Here is a 23,624-nt window from a genome sequence, read left to right as displayed (position 1 = left end):
AGCCGGTTCTGGTCCCGGGACGACCGTGGGTCCCGGGGCGGAGAGAGACGGGGATCCTGCAGGGGAGGGCCGCGGTGTTGGTCCCGTGCAGGGGCTCCGTCCCGGGGGCAGCAGCAGCCGTGCAGCGGAGCCGCCGGGGGAAAGAAGCAGCTCGGGAGTGCGGGGTTCCGGAGCGGCCGTACCCCTCCCGCCGGACGTCTCCGCCACGAGAGCTGCGGGCTGGGAGCCGGGGCTGCTCGGTGCGGGCCGGGGGGTGGGGGGCGGCCCCTGACACGGGCAGTGCGCGGGGCGGGCCGGGGAGGAGGGAGCGGCTCAGCGCGGCCCGGCACAGCCCGGCTCCGCAGCGCTCGGACGGACGGACGGGCGGACGGACTTTGCCTCTCGCCGCCGTGTAGCCGAGGGAACGAGAGAAGTACGGCCGGGGCTGCCGGGGTGACCGGAGCGGAACCGGTCCGGGGGGAAGGGGGCAGTGGGCGCGCCGGGCCGTGCCGGAGCGCAGGGCAGTGCTGGGGCTGCGGCGCGGGGCGAGTGCGGGAGACGATACCGCCGATACCGCCGATACCGCCGATACCGCCGATACCGCCGATACCGCCGATACCGCCGATACCGCCGATACCGCCGGCGCGGAGTGGGGCCGTCCCGCGTGGGTGCGCTTTGCGGGCCGCGCGGTGGGGGTTCGCGGCTCGCACGGAGCGCTGTGCGGGAGGGGCACGGCCGGGAGCGCGGAGTGAGACTCGGGGTGCGGTTCGGCTGCCGCCGGGGAATGAATGGGGCCGCGGGGGCTGCGTGCGGGGCACGACGTGTCCTTACTGCCTCAGAGCTCCGGATGTCAGCGCACGTCTGCGCGGGGCGGTGAGATGGACTTTCCCCGTCTGTGGTTGTAAGGAGAGCGCCTCGTGTCCGCTGCAGAAAGCTCGCTTTGTGTGCTGTGCCGGCAGCAGTGGATGGGGGAACTGTGTAATGTTTTAGTTGTGCGTCCGTGTCTGGCAGGGTGAGAGGATTTATGTCACGCAGACTGCCTGCGCTTTGCATGTGCTTGCTGGGAAGGGATGCCCAGAGGATCCAGCGGGTCAGAGGGTGCTGCATGTATCCCTGAGAGTGTCCTGGCTTCAGGATGCTCGTTTGCTGATCTGCGGCTTACAAAGGGCAGAGGAAAGACAGAATTTTAGCGAAGGTGGAATTTGCTGTGGCTCTTGGAAGAGAGGATGGATGGAGAGATGTGAGGTGTGAGGGCTGGGGGGCCTGGGTCAGATGGTGGTGGTGGTACTGCATCCTCCCAGCCATCCTCCTGTGCAGAGCCGGACTTCTCCCTCCCAGCAGCTCTGCCTCCCAGCTCACTGCTTGCTCCCCAGAAACTACACATTCCTCTGAGGTCTCCCCTTCCTGCCTGCCCCGAGGAACCCAGGGGAGCCCAGAGTAGAGCAGGCAAAGCTGGAGGCCCTGCTGTGTCCCAGGGAAACAGAGTGGTATCGGGATCTGCAATGATCTGTTATGCCCTGACTTAGAGGGTGACAGCAGAATGGGGGACATCGGGCAGTCCAGAGGGCTCAGAGTTGGAGGGGAAGGAAGGTGCAGCCCCAAGTGCAGCAGAGTGCTCTATCCCCATCTGAGGCTGTCCTTGTCACTGCTTGGGATGGAGGTACACAGCGCTAGGGCAAGGATTCGGCACTCTGCCTCCTGAGCAGCAAAGGACAGGGAGCCCCCAGCTCACTGCATGGGGAGGTGGTGGTGTGAGGAGTGCCAGTAGTGTGCAGGGCTGCCATGGTGGTGTTGGGCTGCTCCCCAGCACTCCTAGGAGCACTTCAGCTCATTCCTCCCTGCCCTAGCCGTGGCTCTGCGTCCCCTGCTCCTCCTGTCCCGTGGGGTCCCTGCAGGCAGCTGAGCAGGAGCTGTCATGGACCTCTGCTCCAGCCCCCCTGGACTGCCGAAGTGTGGGAGGATGATGGAGGCCTTCCAGGCAGCCCGGATTGCGACAGGGCTGGCGCAGGAAGCCAGGCTCTGAGGCCCCAGGAGATGGGGAGGGAGCAGAACCTGGTGCCTGGAACCATGAGACCCACCAGACCTTCTGCTGGGGACGTGACCCCAGCTCCCAGAGATGCCCCAGCGTGGCCCTGGAAGAGTGTGATCGTGTCACCTCTTGACCTCCCAAGGAAAGATAAACAGAGGGAGCCACTTCCTCCTTCTGCAGATGGGTGTCCCCAGTCGGTCGTCTCTGAGCCCTTCCACGCATCAGGGCCTGCTTTGCTCTGTCTGCCCATGCATGCTGCAGGCCTCCTGAGCAGCACTGCTGAGTCCCTGCGCTGCAGAAATGATGTGTGCCTGGCTGCTGATGTGCACACATAGCCAATACACTGAGCTGCAGGGAGATCTGCTCCAGCTGCCCCTTCTTGAGCCTGTTCCACTTGTGGGTGCTGGATGGCAATCCTTGGGGCCAGCATCCCCCGTGCTCAGTCCCTGCCCCATTGTCACTGTCTCTTAGTTCTCCCCCATGGCACGGCCAAGGCCCCAGAGGAAGCAGCCCCTCTGTCAGGGGAGTGGAGCAATGAGGGCAGCAGGCTGGCTGGCTGTAGGATGCAGTTCCTACAGAGGTGTTGGGAATGGGAGCCCTCGCAGTCCGCCGGGAAGAGCAGAGCGGTGGGGCTGGTTGGGAGCAAACTGAGCAGTGCTGCACCACGGGGACGCTGCAGTGGGGCAGGGGATGCAGAGTGCCCCAAGTCTGTGGTGCTCTCAGGTGCCCACTGCCAACCCCAGCCCCGTGTCCACCAGGAGGTGACAGAGGCCCAGCGCACACCTGGCTGGGACATTCCTGAGGTTTCCTGGGCAGGCGCAAGGAGCAGGGCTGCTCTCCAGCTCCACGGATGTGTCTGCTGAGGACAGCCTGCTCTGCCCAACGGGATGCGTCCGAGCCCCATCACTGTGCTGGGGGGTGGCAGGAGTGCTCTGCACAACCCCTCAGAAAGGGGATTTGTCTGCTGCCACAGTCTGGATACGGCGTGAGATGTGCTGCAGTCCTGCACAGACCTCACCAGGGCATTCCTCAGGTAGCGGGATGCATGGCAGGGCTGAGTGGGGTTCATGCAGAGAGATGGGGGGTTTTGTGCAGATTCAGGAGCAACTAAGGACTGTGAAGAGAAGAAATAACAGAGCTGCCGAATGCAAGGGCTGGGCTGTCTGAGCTGTGGGTGCAGAGCAGGGCGACACCAGGGTTGTGTCCCAGGGCAGCACCAGCTGGGTGTCAGGGAGTGGCTGGGGGTGTTTGCTGTGGGCTGGCGCTGCTGCACGGCTCCCTCCTTCACCGGTGGTGTCAGGGTGTGGGCTGGGGCTGTTGGCCATGGGCTGGCAGCCCTGCATGCGCTGGTGGTTCTTTCCAGTCCGTAGCAGTGTACCAAGCCCTGTGCCCATAGTGACTGTGACTGTGGGCACGGGGTGGTTTCTGTGGCCGCACAAACACTGGGTGTTTTCCCCGGCGTTGTGTTCTGGTCTCTGCCTGCATGCTTTGTTCCTGACTGAAGGCTGTTCAGTGTCCCTTCTGGCCGAGGGCAGTGATGTGGCTGCATCAGCCCACATTGGTCCATTGCGGCTCTGTGTGCTTTCACCATTTCCATCTTTGCGAACTGAGAGAGAACATCTTTCCTCTTCCAGACGAAGTTTTGTTTTGGAAAAGCATGTGATCCCCTCCAGTCCCCCACTGATGGGGGGCTTCCCAGCTGTAGCCGCATTTTAGTTCCAGCAGGTGACCGGTTTTAATCCACTTAGAGGAAGGTGCACTGATTTTGTTGAGTGCTAATTATTCATTAAAAGGTCACGCAGGATGAATCAAATGCCTTCCAGTCTCTGCCTGTTATATCAACACAGTTACTCCAATTAACCAGACCTGTGATCTCATAAAGGGTCGCAGCAGCTTTGTGACATGGGCCATTTCTGAAGAATTGTAGAGATTGGTGTTAACTGTACTGCTGCCCTTCGGTGTCGTGTTGGCCCCGTTGCAAAGCAGCCTGCAGTCAGCCGCAGCAGAGCTCGCCTCTCGTTCATTGCATACGCAGGTGAGGTTTTGGTCTCCGTGCATTCAGCGTGCGCCGCCTCGACCGGGCGTGCTGAAATGGGCACTTTTTGGTCGGCACGTGCATGCATGCAGTTCTGCAGATTTACACTGCTTTACTCGGGAGGGTCGGGGCGTCCCCTTGACCCGTGGGCAAAATAAGAAACGCGTCCCCTCCCCGCCCGCCCCCGGCAAACCCCGGCGCCTTCCCCGAGCGGGCCGGGCCGGCCCTCGGCTCTGCCCTCCTGCCTTAAGGCCGATTAAAAAGTTCAGCAAAGCATTTCCCTGCTGCCTGTCCGCAAAGTCGCTTCCCGCTGGGCCGCGCTTTGTTCTCGCAGTACCAGAGCGGGCAGCACCGCCAAGCCCGGGGCTCACGGGGTTCTGCCCCCCCCCGGCGCCGTCCCCGTCAGCGCAGTGCGTCCCCCACGGCCCGGGCCGTGACAGAGGACGGCGGGGCCGGAGCTGATGTGAGCGCCCTGCAGGGGTTGGCGTCGGCCCGCCGCGACGGCTGAGCTGCGGAGCGCCCGGGGCCGGAGCGGGGCTGGGGCCGCCCGTGCGGCGCTGCGCGGGGCTGAGTTGATCCCGGAGCCGGGCGGGCGGACGGGGCGCGCTCCGGTGGTGCACAGAGAAATGCCGGCAGCGCTGTTTGCCGCCGGGGCCGATGCAGAAATGCCGCCATCTCCCGCGGGTATCTGAGGAGCCCAGCCGTTACTGAAAGGCTGAAGAAAACGCCTCCCAGGTGAAATGCAGCGCGCTCCGGTTGCTGCGCTGCTGACAGCGGGTGGGAGCGCGGCTTGGCAGCTCTTCGCCACCGGCAGCTCCGTCCGGGCTGCAGGGCTCGCGGTGCTCCGAGCCCCCTGGGCTGCCCCGCTCCTGTTCCAGCTCCTCCTCCTTTTCCCGCTGCCTCTCCTCTGGGTGACGAGGGCTGTTGGGCGCTGCTGCCATCGCCGTCTCTCGGTGCGGTCCGACAGCGCGGTTTCGGTAGCAGCGGCCGCGTTCAGGGGATGAGGCGCGGGGGGCACCGGGCGGCGCTGCTCAGCAGCAGCTCTGGCGCAGCGGGCGGGCGACGGCAGGGCTGGCCCTGGCTGGGGCCGCGCAGGTGTGCTGGCAATGAGCAGAGCCGCGTGCTGAGCGGCTGTTTCCGCGCGGCGCGGCTCTCCCGCACACCCTGATGCCGTTTCCCCGCAGGGCCATGGGACGCTGCGGCGCGAGGGCCTGGCAGGAGCTGCTGGTGCTGCTGGGCGGGCTGTGCATGTGGGGCAGCGGCGCGCAGCCCACCCCCCCCAGCCCCACGCACAGCTCCGTGCCGCCGCTGAAGTTCCGTCTGGCTGGGTATCCCCGCAAGCACAATGAGGGCCGGATTGAGGTGTTCTACAATGAGGAGTGGGGCACCATCTGCGACGATGACTTCACGCTGGCCAACGCGCAGGTGCTGTGCCGGCAGCTCGGCTTCGTGGGGGCCACCGGCTGGGCCCACAGCGCCAAGTATGGCAAAGGAGTTGGTAAGATGGGGGTCACCAGGCCGTGGGTCTGCGCGTGCAGCGCTGGAGCCGAGCAGGGCTCTGTCTGCACGGTGCCTGCAGCATGAATGTGCGCATGTGTGTGCCTGCATGCGTGTGTATGTGCAGAGCAGAACGGGAACCTCTACATGTGCATTCATATGTGTGTCCATCCCATGCTCAGGGAGGCTGTGTGCGCTGCACTGTGGGGCTGTGCACCTCTCTGGGTGCTGCGGGTGGCTGCAGGGCTGTGCTTGTGAGGGTGCGTTGAGTGGTGCGGCATGCTGAGCGCAGACGAGGTGCCAGGTGCCATACAGTCCCCCTGCTGCTCATGTTCTGTGTCTGCTGGAAACTCCCTCCACCTTCCAGCCTTCTTTTTTTGTGTGCCTGGCCCCAGTTTTGTGCTGCCCCAGTCCATGCCCCCACACTGCTGTGTGTAGCGGCACCTCCTCTGCTCTGGGGGCTGCTGCATGGGCTCTGTCCCCCCTCACCCCATCCCCGATGTGCGGCAGGGCGGATCTGGTTGGACAATGTGAACTGTGCGGGGAACGAGAACAGCATCAGGGACTGCAAACACCGCGGCTGGGGGAACAGCGACTGCAGCCACGAGGAGGATGCGGGCGTCATCTGCAAGGATGAGCGCATCCCAGGCTTCAAAGACTCCAATGTCATCGAGGTGAGGGGGCTGTAGACGGCCTGCCCTGCAGCGAAGGGATGGCAGCCGTGTCCTGCTGCGCTCCCAGAGATGCACCCTGTAACCAGGGTTGCGTGGGATGGAGTTGGGCACTCGGCTTCTCAGTGCCACTGGAGGTTTCCTGCAGGGCTGTGGGACCTGCCTGTCCCTGCTCCTCCCCAGGGATGGAGGACCTCTTCTGTGGGACACCCTGGGGAGGGGCTGGCAGAGTGCTGGGCGCCGGGTGCCAGCTGCTGGGGCTGACATGCCTTGCAGACGGAGCAGAGCCACGTGGAGGAGGTCCGTCTGCGTGCCGTGGTGTCAGGGGCCCAGCGGCGGCTGCCAGTGACAGAGGGCATCGTGGAGGTGCGCTACAAGGATGGCTGGGCACAGATCTGTGATGAGGGCTGGGACAGCAAGAACAGCCGCGTCATCTGCGGCATGATGGGCTTCCCCAGTGAGAAGAAGGTGAACAGGAACTTCTACAAGTAAGTGGGGCTGGCTGGGAGCCTGTGGGACCGGGGATGCAGGAGCGCTCCTGAGGCACAGCAGGCTGTGCTGTTCAGCATCCCCCTGGCCTGCCCAGGTCTCACAGGGCATGTGTGCACTGCTAACCCAGCTGGGGGCCATGGCACAGCTGGGAGTTACGGCTGTTGGTCCTCCCTGTACATCTCTGCCCAAGATGGCTGGGTTTGGTCTCTGGCAGTCATGCATCCCCATGTTTCCCTCTGGTGGGAAGTGTGGGGAACCCTGTGCTGAGGGGTGGTTTGTGCTCAGCTGGGAAGGGTCGCTGCCAAAGCACCACTGCGCATTGTCCTGGGGTTTGGCCATGAGTGGGCTGCCCTGGGCACAGCTGTGGGTGTGCTGCCCTGGGCACAGCTGTGGGTGTGCTGCGCAGTGTGTGGCTGTGGCTGTGCTGCCCACAGCGTGGGTCAGTGCTGTGTGCATTGCTGACGGTGCAGCCACGGTGTTGCCCTGCAGGCGGCTGAAGCGTGCAGCCAGGAAGAGGGGCCGGAGCACGAGGCCAGGCAGGAGGTAAGGGGCTGGGATTGAGCCTTGCTGTGCCCTGGGCAGAGCTGGGCTGTCCTGCCCCACCGTTCTCTGCTGTCTGAGTGGATCCTACAAATGTGGATCTGCTTAGAACAGATTGAGGGCCTGGGCTGTGCTGAGCGGGATGAGTCCATCCTGGTGGGACCTGTCTGGTACACGTGGTCCCTTGTCCCCCTGAAGAGATGCTCTTTTCCCAGGCCGGTCATTCCCCAGGCAGAGCAGCCTCATCCCATGCACTGGGCAGGTGCTGGAGATGCAGGGTCTGAGTGGAAGGCATAGAGAGGCCTGGAGCACCATGTGCTGTGCCCTTTGGGGACAAGGAGGCCTTGGGAAGGAGCTATCTCTGCAGTGGGGAAGCTGGAAAGGCCGTGTACCTCCCATTTGCCTGAGCTCACATGGATGAGGAGCTTGCTCAGCATTGCTGGTAGTGCTGGCACAGTGTGGCAGCCCTTGTCCCAAGATCTGCATCCATCTTGGGTCTCTTTCACCATCGTTTTGCTGCCATCCTGCATGACCCCAGGGAAGGCCTAGCTGCTCTTTCCCTCTGACCCTGCACTGCTGCTGCCAGACTTGGTGGTGGAGGCAGAGATGCAGGCTGCAGCCACAGCCTGGGCAATGTGTGGCACCTCCTGCTTAATCCCAGCAGCACGTGGGGCAGCTGCTCTGCCCCCAGCAAACAGCTTCGCCCTGGTCTCACCACTTCCTGTGGTGCCAAAGGCACTCTGCCCCAATCCTGGGCCCTTTGCTGTGATGCTGTCCAGCTCTGTGTCACCAGTGCAGCTCCTGCAGCTCTGCCTGCTCTGTTGATGGAAATCCAGGGGGGTCAGACTGCAGCATCTCCTCAAGCTCTCATCAATGTCCTTTGCTGCAATTTGCTCTTTTTCCTTTGTCTGGGTGGTTGGTGCCTGTTGTGTGGGCATTTCCCATGTGGGTGGAGTGCACTGTGCCTGGCACAGGAGCAGCTTTGGGCTGATCTCAGGCTGCGGGGCCACAGGATAATCCCAGCTGGAAGGGGGCTCAGGGTTCTGGTCCATCCTCTCCCACAGCACTCAGGTCTTTATACATTTGGCTTCTGAAAGCCTCTGAGGACAGAGATCTCACAGTCCTCTGCTGCAGTGCTGAATGACCCTCAGTGGGAAAATATTCACCTTGCATCCAATACGACCCTTTTCTTGCAAATTATGCCCACTTCCTCTTGTGCACCTCTGTCAGCTCTGCAGAGCTCCCTGGCAGCCCCGTGTCAGTGCAGGTTCAGCACTGCCCGAGCACCAAACTGTCCTCTGGTTATTCCTCCTCACAGCAGTACTGCACCCACCTCTCCCAGCCCCGTCTGTCCCTGCGCCCTCTGCAGATGTCCTTCTGTGTGGGGGCACAGGATCCAGCTGTGGTCCCATAAGTGCAGATGGGAGCTGATGTCCTCTGGCTGTTCTTGTGCCTCAGGTTCCTGGCTGCCTGCGCAGTGCCCTGGGGCCATGCAGGCTGACACAGAGCTGCCATGGGGCTGGCTGTGCCTGGCCCCTGGTCTCTGGGTGCTGCCCATCCCTTGCCCCATTCTGGGGCTCTGCTCTCCTGCTCCCTGGAGCTGCAGCTCTGCTCAGCATCTCCCTCCCACCAAGCAGGACAAAAACAAAGAGTCTGTGCAGAGTCTGTGCTCCCATCACACTTCTTTCCTGCCGAACTCGCTGGGTGTGCTGCTCCCCTTGGAGCACACAGTGACATTGCCTGCAGTCCAGATGAGGACAGGGGCACATCTCACTTGCACCCAACAGATCAAATTGTTGCGCTGCTGTTTGATCTTTTGCTGTTGCCAAAGCAGCACAGGATGTTGCTGCATGTGTCACAGTTTCCTGGTGAGATGTGGGCCGGAAACTGCATCACTGCTGTGGAGGACAGCTGTGTCACATTGCTGGCAGCAGATGATGCTTTGTATCCACACATGACGTGAAGGGGAACGCGTGAGGCTCCCGAGCGGCCTGCTTGATCTGGGCCACCTTCATGGTTGTTTTCTGTTTTCCAGGCTGGCCTCCAAATCTCAGCCTAAACAAAAGCGCAGGGAGGACTTAGGGTCCAGGAAGAGGTAAATGGCTCCAGCGGAGAGCCTGAGTGCCAGGATCCCAGCTCAGCACTGCTGAGGCTGTGTGCCCCTGTGCTGCTGGGACGTGAGCATGGAGCAGGCAGGGGTGGGCACCCAGGGACAGTACAGCTGCAGGCAGGTGACACCTCTGCTCTGCTGGCTGCGCCTCAGGCTCTGCTCTCTCCTTGCAGGCTGTTTGCAGAGCGGCAGCAGCTCAACTACCGCCTGCACTCGGTGTCCTGTACAGGGACAGAGGTGCACATCTCCATGTGCACCTTCCAGTTCTACCGGGGCAACTCCTCGGCAGCCTGCAGCACTGGCATGCCCGCTGTTGTCAGCTGCCTGCCCGGGCCCCTCTTTGCCACTGGCAGCGCCCAGAAGAAGAAGCAGCGCCAGCAGCAGCAAAGCCAGGTGAGCCTCGGGTGGGTCCTGGGGTGGACCACAGCTGCTGCCCTGCACAGGGCTTTGTCCCTCTGTGCCTTCAGTTGGCTGAGCAAGGGTGCAGGGAACCCATAGGGCAGGAGGTGGGGATGGTGTCCTGCCCCTGAACGTCACAGAGTCGTGGCAGCCACTTCTGTGTTGTGCTAACCATGCAGTGCCATGCTGTGCTGCATCATGTGCTCCACTGCGCCTTGCTGTGCCATGCCATGCTGTGCTGTGGCGTGCCATGCTGTGCTGTGCCGTGCTGTGCCGTGCTGCACCGTGCCGTGCCATGCTGTGCCCTGACCCTTCTGCCCCACAGCCACGGATCCGGCTGAAAGGCGGTGCCAAGGCTGGAGAGGGCCGTGTAGAGGTGCTGAAGAACAACGAGTGGGGCACAATCTGCGATGACCGCTGGAATCTGCTGTCTGCCAGCGTGGTTTGCCGTGAGCTGGGCTTCGGCAGCGCCAAGGAGGCCCTCACCGGGGCACGCATGGGCCAAGGTGAGCGTGCTGAGGCAGGGGGGTCAGGCACTGCCTTCAGCCCTCTGTGCTGGACATGCCCTGTGGGCGCCTGGATGCAGGGTGTGGGTTTTGCCCTGAGCATCTCCAGAGCTGGGGCTTTCGTCCCAATGCTGGGTGGCACTCCTGGGTCTGGCTCAAGCGTCACCGGCGCGAGCATGGCAGGGGAAGGGAAAGGCTGGGCCGGTCTGCCCCTGGTGGCAGCTGGGAGGGCAGGGCTGGGCTGTGGGGATGGGAGGGCTACAGCATCCCTGTGCTGCTTCACTGAGCCTTGCCGTTCCTCTGCAGGGACGGGGCCCATCCACCTGAACGAGGTGCAGTGCCTGGGCACTGAGAAGTCCCTCTGGAGCTGCCCCTTCAAGAACATCACGCAGGAGGACTGCAAGCACACGGAGGATGCAGCCGTGCGCTGCAACATCCCCTACATGGGCTACGAGAACCTGGTACGTGCCATGGGGGGGCTTCAAGTCTGCAGGGGGACTGAGGGATGGCAGTGGTGTCCGTGGCACTTAGAGAGCGTGGGGTCACATGGGACCCAATGTAGGATGTTCCCTGCTGAACCCTTTTGGCTCCCTTGTTTCCCCCTGGTCTGGGACGAGGGCTGCCCTTGGGGGTGGGGATCTCAGGGGTCGCACGCTGCCCTGTGAGGAGGCAGGATGGGAGGGGGCTGTGGGGCTCAGCAACACCCCTCACACTGTGCAGCTCTGCCTGCCGCTGCCACATCCGCACCTGAAGCACCCCCAAAAAAAATTGCTGTGAGAGATTTTTTGGGGGACTGCTGATGAAATGAGCGAACGGATCGGCGCCTTTCAGCGTGCTGCGCCCCCTCATCTCATCCACTTTGGGCTTCTTAACCGTTCTAACACTCCCACGCCCGTCATTTCAGAAATGGGAATGCCATTCTGAAATGGGTCTTTCTGCCCGCTTTGGGCATTGCTGCTGCACTGGGGCGCTGCTCGCGGTGACGGCGCTGCAGCCGCTGCGTCTCTCCGCAGATTCGGCTGAGCGGGGGCCGGAGCCGCTTCGAGGGGCGCGTGGAGGTGGCGGTGGGGGCTGCAGAAGGGGACGAGCCGCGCTGGGGCCTGGTGTGCGGCGAAGGCTGGGGTACGCTGGAGGCGATGGTCGCCTGTCGCCAGCTGGGGCTGGGATTCGCTAACCACGGCTTGCAAGTAGGTGCCAGAGCCAGCACGGCCGGGGAGGCGAGACAGCAGCACCACTGCTCTGCGGGGATGGAGATGTGGGGGGGCGGCGGTATGGGGCGCTGCTGGGCGCTGCGGGGTGATGACGGCCCCAGGGCTTCCCGCAGATCCGCCTGGCCGGGGGGAGGACGGAGTTCGAGGGCCGCGTGGAGGTGAAGCGTGGCAGTAAGTGGGGCACTGTGTGCAGCGACGGCTGGACCACCAAGGAGGCGATGGTGGTCTGTCGCCAGCTGGGCCTGGGCTACTCCCTGCACGCAGTGACGGTAGGTCCGGGGCGCTGCGGTGCGGTGGCCATCCCTGGTGCTGCCCTGACCGCCATGGGGCTGCGTGGGGCGATGGGATGCGGCTGATCCGTGCCTGGGATGGGGTCTCTGTGGGTGTGTGGGTGCAAGGCCGGGGTACTACAGCATGAATGGCTTCCTGCCCGGCCTTCTTACCCACCCCAGGAAACGTGGTACTGGGATGCCAGCAACGTGACGGAGATGGTGCTGAGTGGGGTGAAGTGCGCCGGCCACGAGCTGTCCCTGAACCACTGCCAGCACCACGGCAGCAGCCTGAACTGCAGGAACACGGGAACGCGCTTCGCTGCGGGCGTCATCTGCTCTGAAAGTGAGCGACTGTGGGGGCTGCGGGCAATGGGGGCAACCAGCCATGGGGCTGCGGGCCGTGGTGTCTGCAGGCACCGTGGCTGTGGGTCCAGGGGATGATGATTGAGAGCCTGTAAGCTGCAGGGGGTGGGGCCGTAGGCTCGATTTGTGCCCCAATGAAGGGATGGCCGTGCATTCTCCCAGCTGGCTCAGCCCCGCACTGCGCTGCCTGGGGCGGCCATACAGCCCTGAGCTGCCATCTGTCCCCAGCCGCCTCCGACCTGCTGCTGCACGCCCCGCTGGTGCAGGAGACGGCGTACATCGAGGACCGCCCGCTGCACATGCTGTACTGCGCCGCCGAGGAGAACTGCCTGTCCAGCTCAGCCCGCCATGCCAACTGGCCCTATGGGCACCGCCGTCTGCTCCGCTTCTCCTCCCAGATCCACAACAACGGCCGCGCTGACTTTCGCCCCAAGGCTGGGCGGCACTCCTGGGTCTGGCACGAGTGTCACCGGTGCGTGCGTGGCAGGGGCAGGGAAGGCGGGCGGGTTGGGAATGGCCTGGGCTGGGTCGATGGTGCTGTGCCGGGCTTGGTGACACAAGCTGAGGGTAATGCGACAGGATGAGAGCAATGCCACAGGGTGAGGGTGATGCCAGGTCACAGCGGCGCTGCGCAAGGCACAGAGCCTGGGTGAGGGCTCTAATGCTGTTCTCCCCAGTTTGGCTCAGGGCTGTCTCTGGAGGAGCGGCGCTAAGGCTGGGCTGCAGGCTGCGCCCTGGGGAAACCTCCCCTGTCTGGGCCGTCTGACTGGTGGCAGCCGTATCCCAGCCCTGGGTGAGGCTGAGCTGTGCCTCAGCCTTGCTGTGCTGCGTCCAGAGCAGGGGCCGTGCAGACCTTCCTGAGCAGCAGGGATGGGCACGCGACTCTGGGGGTTTCCTCCACAACCCCTCCGCCCCTCTGCCCTCCCTGAGGGGCTGGCTCTGGGGCAGCGGGCGCTGTGGACTGTCTCACAGGCACTATCACAGCATGGACATCTTCACCCACTATGACATCCTGACTCCCAACGGCACCAAGGTGGCTGAGGGCCACAAAGCCAGCTTCTGCCTTGAGGACACCGAGTGCGAGGAAGGTGGGGCTGTGAGGCTGCGGGGCACCACGAAGCTCTGGGTCCCCGCTGCGTCCCCCCCATGCAGGGGCTGCAGGAGGGACAAGCCGTGTTCTTTTCCTGCCTTCAGATGTGGCCAAGCGGTACGAGTGTGCCAACTTTGGGGAGCAGGGCATCACGGTGGGCTGCTGGGACCTGTACCGGCATGACATCGACTGCCAGTGGATTGACATCACTGACGTCAAGCCAGGCAACTACATCCTGCAGGTGCTGCAGCTGTGCCCAGCCCCTCACACCCTTAGTGGCAATGCATAGGATGTGCTGAGAGTGCACAGAGTGGGCTGTGCCGCGGGGCTGGGCAGGCTCTGGAGCTCGCCTCTGCCCCGTGGTCCTCACAGGATGCACAGCCCCAGGAGCTGCAGCATGGGGAGACTGTGCCTGCCCCGCTGCCTGGAGATGTGCAGGGCTGTGTGACCCACTCACGCTTGCCCCACAGGTGGTGATCAACCCCAACTTTGAGGTGGCAGAGAGCGACTTCACCAACAACGCCATGAAATGCAACTGCAAATACGATGGGCACCGCATTTGGGTGCACAGCTGTCACATTGGTAACAACTGGGGACGTGGCACAGGCTGAGGCACATCGGGGCTGGGAATAATTAGAGCCATGGGCAGGGTGTGGGGTTGAGCAGGCAGTGGGGTGTGGGCAGGTGCAGAGGAAGGAGCTGGGAGTGCTGGGGACAAGCAGAGATGGTGGCAAGGCAGCACTGGAGCCACAGCTCTCACCCTATCACACAGGTGATGCGCTCAGCGAAGAGGCCAGCCGGCGGTTCGAGCAGTACCCAGGGCAGCTGAACAACCAGATCTCATAGGGCCCGGGCCCAGGGAGACGCCATCTCCCTCTTTCACCCTGCGTGCAGGAGGAAGCTGCTGTGGGGCTGGCGGGGGCTCACACAGCCCCATCACAGCCTGCACTGCGCGAGGGACTGCCCAGGACTCACTGCCGGGGCTGGGGGCCCTGAGCAACGCACCTCCAGCCCTCGACCACTGGCCAGACGCTGCACCCCAGTCAGGCTGCAGCACAAGGGTACGATCCGGGGAGGCCCCACCACCCCAGCTGTGCCTCTCCTGCTCCCCAGCCCCAGCTCCCCTCACCTTGCTCCACCCTCTCTGGGGCTCTGCCCGCCTCAGGCAGCAGGACCCCACCCAGGGACCCCCATCCCTGCTCAGGGCTGGCCGCCCTCGCGCTCCAGCAGCCCCATCTCCAGACAGTGTGGCTGCCCTGCACAGCAGTGCTGCCATTGGCTGCCCGGCAGCGGTTCCCACACCCGTGTCTTAGTTGTAATTTTATTTTCTTGATAAAGATGTCAGTTCTGTATCCTGCTGACTCCTCTCCAGGGTGGGAGGGAGAGCGAGGAAGCATGGCCCGGGGGGCTGCTTTGCACGGGGTAGAGGAGCTGCCCCTCTGCAGGGCAGAAGAAGGGGCTGCGGGAGCCCAGAGATGCCCCAGAGCAGCTCTTGGGGCTGCAGGAGGCCCACAGCAGCGGGAGCAGATGGGGCCACCCTGGCTCAGCCCTGATGCAGTGCAGCACAGATTGCCCCGCGCCAGATGCAACACAGATGTTATGCGGCAGGAATCCCAAGCAGTACGAACTCCCAACAGCCCCGCAGGGACTGCAGCTCCGGGCTGCCTCCAAAGGGAGCAACCCCACAGGGAGCGGCGTGGGTGGCGCAAAGCCCCTCTGAGCCGACGAGACTGGACAGATGTGGGGTACGAGGTTCAGGTAAGCGGGAGCCACCTCACTTCCCGCAGCCCTCATCCCTCAGCCGTCTGCAGAGCAGCACGGAGGAGCAGCTCGGGCCGTCGGCACGCAGCAGGGCAGGCCCTGGCCGCGGCCCTGGAAAGCGCTGCGGTCAGCGCTGCCGGAGCAGCTATGTGAGAAACGTCCCAGCTATTTCCCCTGTGCGCTGCCGCCCCTCCCGCGGCTGGGCTTCGCCGGGGAACAAATTCCAGCGGCGAGGCCAGGGCCAGCCTGAAAGGAGCCCTGTTCTGTTCTCTGGGCGGCAGAAGGGGAACGCCGGGAGCGGCGCTGGGAGCTGCCCTCCGCCACAGCCCCCCAAGGAACTGTGCTGCTTTCATCTAAAAGCACCAACGGGGGGCAAAAGCCCCTCCGCGGGCACAGCCCGGCCGCTGCTCGCATTCCTGCCGCTGGAGTCGGGTCACTGCAGCGCCCCGGGCAGCGCCGCTCCCCGCTCCCCACCTCCCACGGCCGCTGGCAGAGCGCTGGGGCTGGAGCGGAGCGGAGCGGGGCTCTTCCAGGAAAGCAAGGACGGCCCGAGCTGCTCCCTCTCAGCACAGCTCTTGGCCGCCAGCTGCAGAGGACGGGGAGGGAGCAAGCGAGGAAGGCAGCGGGGAAGGGCCGGTCGGGTCCCCCGGGACGCCTCCGTGCGTGGGAGCGCGGCGCTCTGGTGCTGACAGACAACTGGGGGAGGGATGGGGGGCGGGAGGGGGAAGAGACAGACGGCGCCAGGGCAGCGCGCACAGCTCCCACAGGTCCTCCTGCACCTCCGGCTGGCCATACGCTGCCCCGGCCAGATCCGAGGTTGGCTCAGCCATCACACTGAAGATCCTCCCTGTGCGACCCAGAGAGCTGAGCTCAGCGTGCAGACGCGGGCACTGACACTGGAGTCCTTGCTCCACGTGGAAGTGATTTGACCCAGAGGACAAGGCTTCTGGGAGCAGCCACAGCAGTGAGATCTGGCTAGGAGCAGCTCAGCCTGCGCAGGGAGGGAGGCAGTGACGGCTCTCCCCAGGGAGCCCCTCTGCAGCTCCAGGGCCGCTCTCACCTGCAGAGAAGGTGCCCCCAGGAGCCACACGTTACGGATGGAGGAATCAGACCACAGCCCAGACCACAGATGCTGAGGAGATGACAGGACACATCTCCCCTAGCACCGAGGAGATCACCGCTCCTCCCAATGGCAGGAGGAGGCGGCTCTCACAGCCCAGCTGCTCGCAGGTCATACTTGGGACACCGTGTGCCAGGGAAAGGAGGCCACACGGCACCTAGAAAAGCACTTTATTTGCGCACAGAGGGGAGTGGTTTCACACCGAGTCTGCCCCAGTGCCTTGCCCCCTGCCTGGCCCCTCCAGGCCCTCGCAAGCTCCCAGTCTCTCCCCGATGGCACACAGATGTGCCTCAGTCCTGCGTCCTCGGCTCCTGGCCGGCGCAGTCAGCCAGCAGTCAGAGCGACCTGCTCTGCAGCACAGCTACTCTGTGACCTCAGGGACGACGCTCACCAGCAAGGTGTCGTAGCTGCGCCGCACCAACAGGGCCAAGCTCTGCTGAGTCCTCACTGCCTCGTACACATCCTCGGCACGGCGCGTCGCCTGCCCATTAATCTCCAGCACCACATCGCCAGCCTTCAGCCCTGCCCTGAGGGGAGAAGGAAAGAAATTCATGGCAAGTGAAGCAGACGCTTGTCTGCGGCTTCGTCTTCCAGGAAGGAAGGAGAGCCAGGCACTTCAGGAAGCTGGGGCTGTTGTGCCAGGCATTCCTTCAGCTCCACAGGTAGCTTGGTCAAAGGGATGCCAAGCCCAAGCACATTCCTCCACTCAGCTCCTGCTGCAGATTGCTGCTCTGCGGGCCCCAACCCCTGCTGCTCTGCAGCAAAGCCCTCAGAGCTAAACCCATCCCGCCCTGTGTACTCGCTCTCCCACCCCGAGGCACCAGGCAGCACTTACTGGTGGGCTGGGGACCCGATGATCACTTTGTGGATTAGCACTCCATAGGAGACATCAGGGAAGCTGGGGTCACGCAGCTTCAGCTCAGCTAGGATGCTGCAGAGGAAAAATGAGCATCACAGTAGTGAGGCGGGAAGCAGAGCAGGGCTCCCATCCAGCCAGGACCACGCTTGGGGAAAATGCTGCAGAATTCTCCTGCTGTGCCCTTGCACAAGTGACCAGCTGCAAACTCTGGGGTCACTCGAATGCCACCACCCTTCTGACAAAAACTAGTCCTGACTGTGCTAGGGAGAACTGGAAACTACCAGCACTGCTGCCAGCTGGATCCCAGCTGCTGGTGATGCACGTCCTGTGTCTGAGCAGCCCCACTTCAGACAGCTTTCCTGGTATCGGACTTGCAGCTCCCATCCTGAAGTTTCACTTCCCTCTTCTTCACAGAAGAAAAGCTACATCCTTTTGATTTTGCTAGAAATGTCAAGCAGAAGCATACCTCTATCTCTCTGCTGGAGTCTAGACTAAATAATCCCAGTTCCTGCAGTGTTCCCCCAGATCAGCTTTTCTAGCCCCAGCTCTCAATTCCTCTCCTCTCTCTTCTCCTTTCTGGATTCTCTCCAACACATCCAGCACTGGATACAACACTCCAGCTGGTTCTCACAGCTGTGCATAATGTAAACAGCCTCAGCACCAGTTCAGATCCACTGTAACCCCAGGAAATACAGCACCCAGCTCCTTGCTCCCCACTGGTTACGGCTCCTTGCTTTGCTGCTGAACTGCACTGTACCTTTTTTCACTGAGCTTTGCAAGCTGCCATCTCTTCTCGATGTTGCAGTATTACGGCACAGATGAGGTTGGAAGGGAGCTGGTCCTACACCAGCCAGAGCAGGCTGCCCAAGGCTGATACTGGTGCTGAGTATCTCCAAGGACAGAGACTCACAACCCCTCAGGCTGCAGGGTTTGACCACTCTGACAGTTAAAACCATGGGTCTGTTGTGTTCAGTTGGAATCTCACACATTTCAGTTTGTGCCATTGCCCCTTGTCCTGCCAGAGGGAACTATCAGAACTACCAGGGCTACTGCTCACATTTACAACAACTAATCTCCTTCTTCACTCCACTCGCTAACACAGAACCATATGTGCCCTTCTGCAGTCTCTGTACAAACACAGTAACTGCCTCCCAGTCCCTGAGCAGCTGCTGTGGAAAAGCTTCTCCCCAGTTTTAGTGCTAAGCATACCATTGTGCAGCCTGGGCCATCGCTGGGGCCAAGTCCCCACTGCATCCTGTCCCCACCTCCTGCCCACCCTCAGCCCACTCCCTGTGTGGAGCAGTATGAGAATCAGTGAAGGCCTGGACGCTGCATAAGCGCTGCTCAGTTGAAGCTAAAGCATTGGGATGTTGTATGTTAAGGGGAATTGGTTTGAAGTTGAAGGGGGGAAGATTGAGGTTGGATGTCAGGGGAAGTTGTGTGCTGTGAGAGCGGGGAGGGGCTGGAACAGCTGCAGAGAGGCTGTGATGCCCCGTCCATCCCTGGAGGTGTTGGAGGTTGGATGGGGCCCTGGGCAGCCTGGGCTGCTGTGCAACGGGGAGGTTGGTGGCCCTGCATTGGTGGGGTTTGGAGCTCTGTGATCCTTGAGGTCCCTTCCAACCCCGGCCATGCCATGATTCTGTTATCAACACTGCTTTGGTCACAAATCCAAAACACAAAATCATACAAGACTCTAAAAAAGCAATGATCTCCATGCCAGCAAGGCCCCCCGACAGCTCGCTCAGACCAGGGCCACATCTACACACACCGTGCAGCCGAGACTGCGCCTCATGCCTGCTGCTCCTGCGCACGTGACAGCAGCAAGGCTCTGCTTCTGTTAGGTTTCCCACTTGCTCTTTTGAACCCTACACCAGCAAGTCCCATCACACAGCACAGAGAAGCGCCTCATGTGTTTTAATGTTTCCCTGCTAACACGCCTCACCAGCACTGCATGTTTTACGTAGAACTCATTTCCAACCACCAGCACCTCTGTTTTCAGAGCCCTTTTCTCCCTCCCCACATACTGCATGCTGTAACGCAGGGCAGTGGGAGCTCAACCCTTCCTCAGCTTGATACTAAATAGCATCTGAGAAGACATTTCCCAGCTTTTTTTCCTCTCCTCCCCACAGAATCATTTGAATCTCAGTAACAACTTTCCGTAGGCAGCAATAGGGTGCCTACATGGGCTCCGTTCTCCGCCCCCGGCTCCTGTTCTGTTGGCACTGGTGGCTCTGAGCCTCCGCACCGCCTCATTTCCGTGCCGCCACCTCACGCCGCCCGCCGCCCCGCCCGCTCCCCAGGCGCCAACGGCGAGCACGAGCGCCATCTGCTGGGCCTGCGGTGCCGGCAGCGCCCCCCGCTCACCCCGCCGCCCGACATCCGAAGCGCAGAGCGGCTCCCCCTGTCTGCGCACCAGCAAGGAGCCAGCACCGCTCACGGCATCCGGTCCACAAACACAACCAACCGTACAGGAGCCGCCAGAACTCTGGCCCTGAAACGCGATTCTGCCAGGCACACGGCAGCCACCAACACTGCGCCGCGGGGATCTCTCAAGAGCCGCTCAGGCACAAAACCTTTGAGAAGGAGGGCTGCTCATAGAGGGGAGCCTGCAGGTCCGCTGCTCCCCGAACGGCTGTGCTTGCTGCACCTTGGAGCTGCAAACACACTGTGTGAAGCAGTGGCAACGCTGTCCCAGGGCACGCAGAGCTCTTCAAAGTCCTGAGCAGGGCTCCCAGCACTCAGCAAGGCACATTAACACAGCACGCAGGGCATCTGCCCCGGGCACCGGGTTTGGCTCCCGTGTCTTGGAGGCCAGCAGAACCGAAGCAAGCAGTCTGGCTGCAATCCTCTTTGCCACCCAGAGCATTTCTTCAGATGCAGAGGAAACACAGTGCTCTTGCCAGGCTACAGAGAGGAGGGCGAAGAGCCTCAGGCCTGCAGGTCACCCCCTTCCCATTTTCCAGTGCTGTCCTGCTCAGCACCACCATTCCTTTCCAGAGGCAGCACCCAACCTTCCTCCTGCCAGCCAGGAGCCTCACAGCACTGAGAGGCAGCCGTGCTGTGTGCCCACACAGCCCGCTCTGCAACCTGCCTGCCTCCTTCCCCAGCAGCCGACTCTCCTGCAGCCAAACGTGCACTTTCTTATTCTGAAAGTCCCACATTCTGCCAGGAATTCAGTACCACAGCAGTTCACCTGCCAGACTGCTCCTCCCAGGAGTACAATTCACACATTTTGCACAAAAGCTTTCAGTTGGCACAATGCTTATCTGCTAATTACACAACACTTCTGGTGGCTCTTTGTTCAGGTTGCGTTTCAAGGCCTCTTTATGGAACTCCCAATGAAATTACACACTGATGCAGCAGATTTAGGGACGTTTTATCTGCTTGCAGATTCTGCCACAAACAGAAATTTGCAAGCTTCTAACTTACCCCAGGCACACAAGAGTCTGAACACCATATCAGCAAAGAGACTTTTGAATGTGAACGCTTAACCTTGTGAAGGCAATCCTCCCAAAAGCTCCCAACAAGACCGGTCCCGCTGAGCTCACAGCGCTTACCTGGGTGTGAGAGTCAGCATCATCACCCCGATGTAACGGCGCTTCGTCTCTGCGTTGCCAAACCAGGAGCCTGTGGGCAGAAAGGACCTCTAACAACAGTGTTGAAAACAGACATGCACCCAAAAAGCACAGGGCTGAGCCAGCAAATCACAGAGCCCGCACACCTCAAGGCAGTGATTCTGGTTCCCTACCAACAGAAGATTTCAGTTTCAGTTACTGGCTTTATAGCTACTGCACAGTTTCTTTTCTTTGTTTAGGATATCACTGTTTTGCTTGAGAATATCAGTCCATGATGTCAACGTGAGAACCAGGCAGCAAGAATCTGCATTAAACAACTTACCACAAACACAAAGGAACAAAAGGCAGAGTTCTTGGAAATCCTGGAAGCCTTATCTATGGCATATGGATTTCCTATGGCAGAGGGGCTCACTGCTTCATGCCCAATGGGAGAATCTTCCTAGTCCCCAAAGGTTCTTCCTCTTCTGTGTTTGCCCACTTCTCTGAAGAAGTGCAGGGAGCTCAGCTTTGCCCACAGCTTCTTCCTTCTTTCATCACCCTCATTCTGGCCTCGTTCCCCAGCACCCAAGCAGAGAGGCTTCCAACTCACTTTTGCGCTGTTCCTCCTTCTGCAGGAACTTCCGCAGCCGGTCTGAGGGGATGGCAAAGGAGATGCCTGACGTCACCTTCATGGTGTTCACCCCAATCACTTCGCCATCCTGCACGGAAAAGGGTACTGCATTCTCCAACCTGCACCTTTATGGAGCTCTGCAAAACCTGAAGCCTGTGCACCCGTCCCATCCAGGCAGTCTGATCTTGCTGAGGCTGGGCAGGGAAGAGTCCTACTAAGCAGGGCTCTCACTCCAAGCCAATTCCTTGATCCCACCCCTTAAGATGCCTAGAGCACACACAGTTCCTCCTTCCCACCTCACAGGTGAGAACGCTTGCACTGAAGGCACTCAGCCCCAGGAGAAAAGGTCCGCTGGGACACATGCACAAGAACTTACCAAGTTGACGAGGGGACCACCAGAGTTCCCAAACTGAAACAGCAGAGAGAGCAGCAATGAGGCCACGAAAGCAAACCTCAAGCACTAACCCACAGCAAGGAGGCAGAGCCCAGAGAACAGGGCTCAGGCCGAGAAAGAGCCAGACCACCAACCAGAAACACCCCTCTCCCAGGTTGCTGTGCCCAGCCTCCCTGCGCCTCGCGGCACCCAGAGCCCTTCCCCAGAGCAGAGGTGCCTTACGTCAATAGCGGCGTCCGTCTGGATGTACTCCATGTCGGAGGCGGCCAGGCCCAGCTCCCGGCTGCCGCGCTGCGCGGAGCTGACGATGCCGGAGGTGATGGTGTTCTGCAAGGCGAAGGGGCTGCCCATGGCCACCACGAACTCCCCCTGCCGCACCTCAGAGGAGCGCCCGAGGGGCAACGTGGGCAGCGGGCGCTGGAAGAGAGGATCCGGGTTAGCAGAAGGCAGGCGAGGAAGGGAGCCCCTCCACCACGTGGCACGCACCTTAGGCTTGATCTTGATGGTGGCGATGTCTGCGACCTGGTCCACATCCTGCACCACGGCGTCGTACTGCTCCCCGCTGGCCAGCTTCACCCGCACGCGCCGCCGGTTGGCCACCACGTGTGCGTTGGTCACAATGAGCCCATCGGGAGACACCAGGAATCCAGAGCCGTTCGAGATGGGCACCTCACGGCCTGAGAACGGGTGCCTGCAAGGTGGACAAAGGTCACAGGAGGGTGTGGGGACCTGGAGGGGACAGGTGGGGATGTGGGAGGCCGGGGCAGCTGGCAGCCGCATGGCTCAGCCCGGTGGTCCGGGTAGTAACGGGGGACCGCAAGGGGATGCCCGGATGCTCTGTGATGGTGTCCATCACAAGAGATAGCACAACCCTGCATGCAATGGGGCAGCAAGCAGGAGGAACCAGAAATCCACGTGCAATGGCAAAAGTGTCACCTCACAAGGACCATGGAAGCGCACTGGGAAGCGCACAGTAACAGAGAGCTGCAATAGACACTGCAGTCTTTAGGAAAGACAAGCACAGACCTATGGAGAGATATAACCTGAACACATGGAGCTTTGCCACGAGGACCAAACAGGATGAGCTAATGTCCCTGTGAGTCTATCAGTGACCTTTAAAAAGTCACAGTGGCTCAAGGTGGTTCCCAACTGCTGAAAAAAGGCATCAAAGCAACCTGTGAGGATATGGAGGCCAAAGTACCGGCTAGTTTCACCCTGCCTTTGGGGATATTCTGCAGGAAAGCACTTCCATGCACACAGCAAGCAAAAGGGGCCGGGAGCAGCAGCACAGATCCACCGCGGGTCGAACCACGGGCACTAACCCGACCAGCTGCTGTGATGAGCGGTGGCGCAGATCAGGAGGTAACGGGGCAATTTTGCAATATTACAAACAGTAATATAGCAGCATCTCAGCAGCGCCCACGCGGGCGGCATGCAAGCTGAGCGTAAGGCCAGCTGAGCGGCAGCGCCGCGGCACCTCAGGGCTGCCGGAGGCCCCGAGCGCAACGACAGCAGCCGCGAAGCCGCGCCACGGGGCCGGGGGGAGCCGAGGGCGCCGAACGGCGGCGGGCCGGGGTACCTGCCCACGATCTCCACGTAGACCAGGGCGGGCGCCGTCTTCTCCACGACGTCGGCGATGAAGTTGAAGGCAGCGCGGGGCGAGGCGGGCGGCGGCGCGGGCGGCGCGGGCGGGGCGGGCACGGCGGCGCGCAGCGCGGAACGGCGGCTTTCCCGGGCCCACAGCAGCAGCAGCGCCGCCGCCCCGGCGCCCAGAGCCGCGGCAAGCAGCCGGGAGCCGGCGGGAGGGGCGGGGGGAGGCGGAGGGGGCGGCGGCGGCACGCGGGGGACGGCGGCGGCGGCCACGCACAGCGCCCGGCAACAGCGCGTCCCGCCCGGCGGAGCGCGGAGCCACCGTGCCAGGGCAGCCATAGCGCCGTGCTGCGGGGAGAGCGGGGAGAGCCGGGAGCGGCGGTGCTCGCGGCCGGTTCGGGCCCGCAGGGAGGAGCGGGGCGCGCTCGGAGCCGCCGTCCCCGGGCCCCGCCGGTATCCGCGGGCGCTGCGGGCCGCCCTCGCAGCCCGGCAACCTCGGAGCCTCACAGCCCCGGCCGGGC

The 23,624-nt window shown here is 62.2% G+C and overlaps 2 protein-coding genes across 8 annotated transcripts; one reads left to right on the top strand and one right to left on the bottom strand.

The window, feature by feature from the left end:
• The first annotated feature begins 75 nt into the window (after positions 1 to 75).
• LOXL3 (lysyl oxidase like 3) lies at positions 76 to 14,562 on the top strand. 7 transcript variants are annotated; one of them, XM_048943475.1, is made up of 17 exons: positions 76 to 239; positions 5,228 to 5,541; positions 6,051 to 6,214; positions 6,488 to 6,699; positions 7,193 to 7,246; positions 9,279 to 9,338; positions 9,527 to 9,746; positions 10,078 to 10,258; positions 10,565 to 10,719; positions 11,272 to 11,445; positions 11,583 to 11,738; positions 11,922 to 12,084; positions 12,333 to 12,576; positions 13,077 to 13,192; positions 13,299 to 13,435; positions 13,665 to 13,776; positions 13,967 to 14,562. In XM_048943475.1, the coding sequence occupies exons 2-17, from the start codon at positions 5,232 to 5,234 to the stop codon at positions 14,038 to 14,040; spliced, it is 2,532 nt and encodes an 843-aa protein (XP_048799432.1). In that variant the 5' UTR covers positions 76 to 239; positions 5,228 to 5,231; the 3' UTR covers positions 14,041 to 14,562. The 7 variants fall into 7 exon arrangements, with proteins under 7 accessions (XP_048799432.1, XP_048799431.1, XP_048799433.1 ...); XM_048943474.1 differs by lacking the exon at positions 76 to 239 and adding an exon at positions 301 to 412 and having other exon boundaries at positions 13,967 to 14,561; XM_048943476.1 differs by lacking the exons at positions 76 to 239; positions 7,193 to 7,246 and adding an exon at positions 301 to 412 and having other exon boundaries at positions 13,967 to 14,560.
• A 1,665-nt stretch (positions 14,563 to 16,227) lies between these two features.
• HTRA2 (HtrA serine peptidase 2) lies at positions 16,228 to 23,598 on the bottom strand. The gene is made up of 7 exons (XM_048943488.1): positions 23,093 to 23,598; positions 21,736 to 22,204; positions 21,496 to 21,528; positions 21,099 to 21,207; positions 20,492 to 20,561; positions 16,911 to 17,006; positions 16,228 to 16,602 (listed from the first exon to the last, which is right to left on the bottom strand). Exons 1-7 carry the CDS (start codon positions 23,440 to 23,442, stop codon positions 16,437 to 16,439), a joined length of 1,293 nt encoding a protein of 430 aa, XP_048799445.1. The 5' UTR covers positions 23,443 to 23,598; the 3' UTR covers positions 16,228 to 16,436.
• Between the last annotated feature and the right edge of the window lie 26 nt (positions 23,599 to 23,624).

Source organism: Lagopus muta, chromosome 4 (genome assembly GCF_023343835.1).
Source record: "Lagopus muta isolate bLagMut1 chromosome 4, bLagMut1 primary, whole genome shotgun sequence".
Classification (NCBI taxonomy): Eukaryota; Metazoa; Chordata; class Aves; order Galliformes; family Phasianidae; genus Lagopus; species Lagopus muta.
The sequence above is the reverse complement of the archived record's forward strand: the minus strand, read 5'-3'. Positions and strand labels throughout refer to the sequence as shown.

What these genes read in the sequence shown, in the direction of transcription:
- LOXL3 (XM_048943475.1), top strand. Translation starts at nt 5,232, where the DNA reads ATGGGACGCTGCGGCGCGAGGGCCTGGCAGGAGCTGCTGGTGCTGCTG. An exon ending in AGCACGAGGCCAGGCAGGAG is followed by an intron (nt 7,247 to 9,278) that starts GTAAGGGGCTGG and finishes TCTGTTTTCCAG; the next exon opens with GCTGGCCTCCAAATCTCAGC. An exon ending in ACTCCCTGCACGCAGTGACG is followed by an intron (nt 11,739 to 11,921) that starts GTAGGTCCGGGG and finishes TACCCACCCCAG; the next exon opens with GAAACGTGGTACTGGGATGC.
- HTRA2 (XM_048943488.1), bottom strand. Translation starts at nt 23,442, where the DNA reads ATGGCTGCCCTGGCACGGTGGCTCCGCGCTCCGCCGGGCGGGACGCGC. An exon ending in TACGTGGAGATCGTGGGCAG is followed by an intron (nt 22,205 to 23,092) that starts GTACCCCGGCCC and finishes TCCACCTTGCAG; the next exon opens with GCACCCGTTCTCAGGCCGTG. An exon ending in GTGGTCCCCTCGTCAACTTG is followed by an intron (nt 21,208 to 21,495) that starts GTAAGTTCTTGT and finishes TTTTCCGTGCAG; the next exon opens with GATGGCGAAGTGATTGGGGT.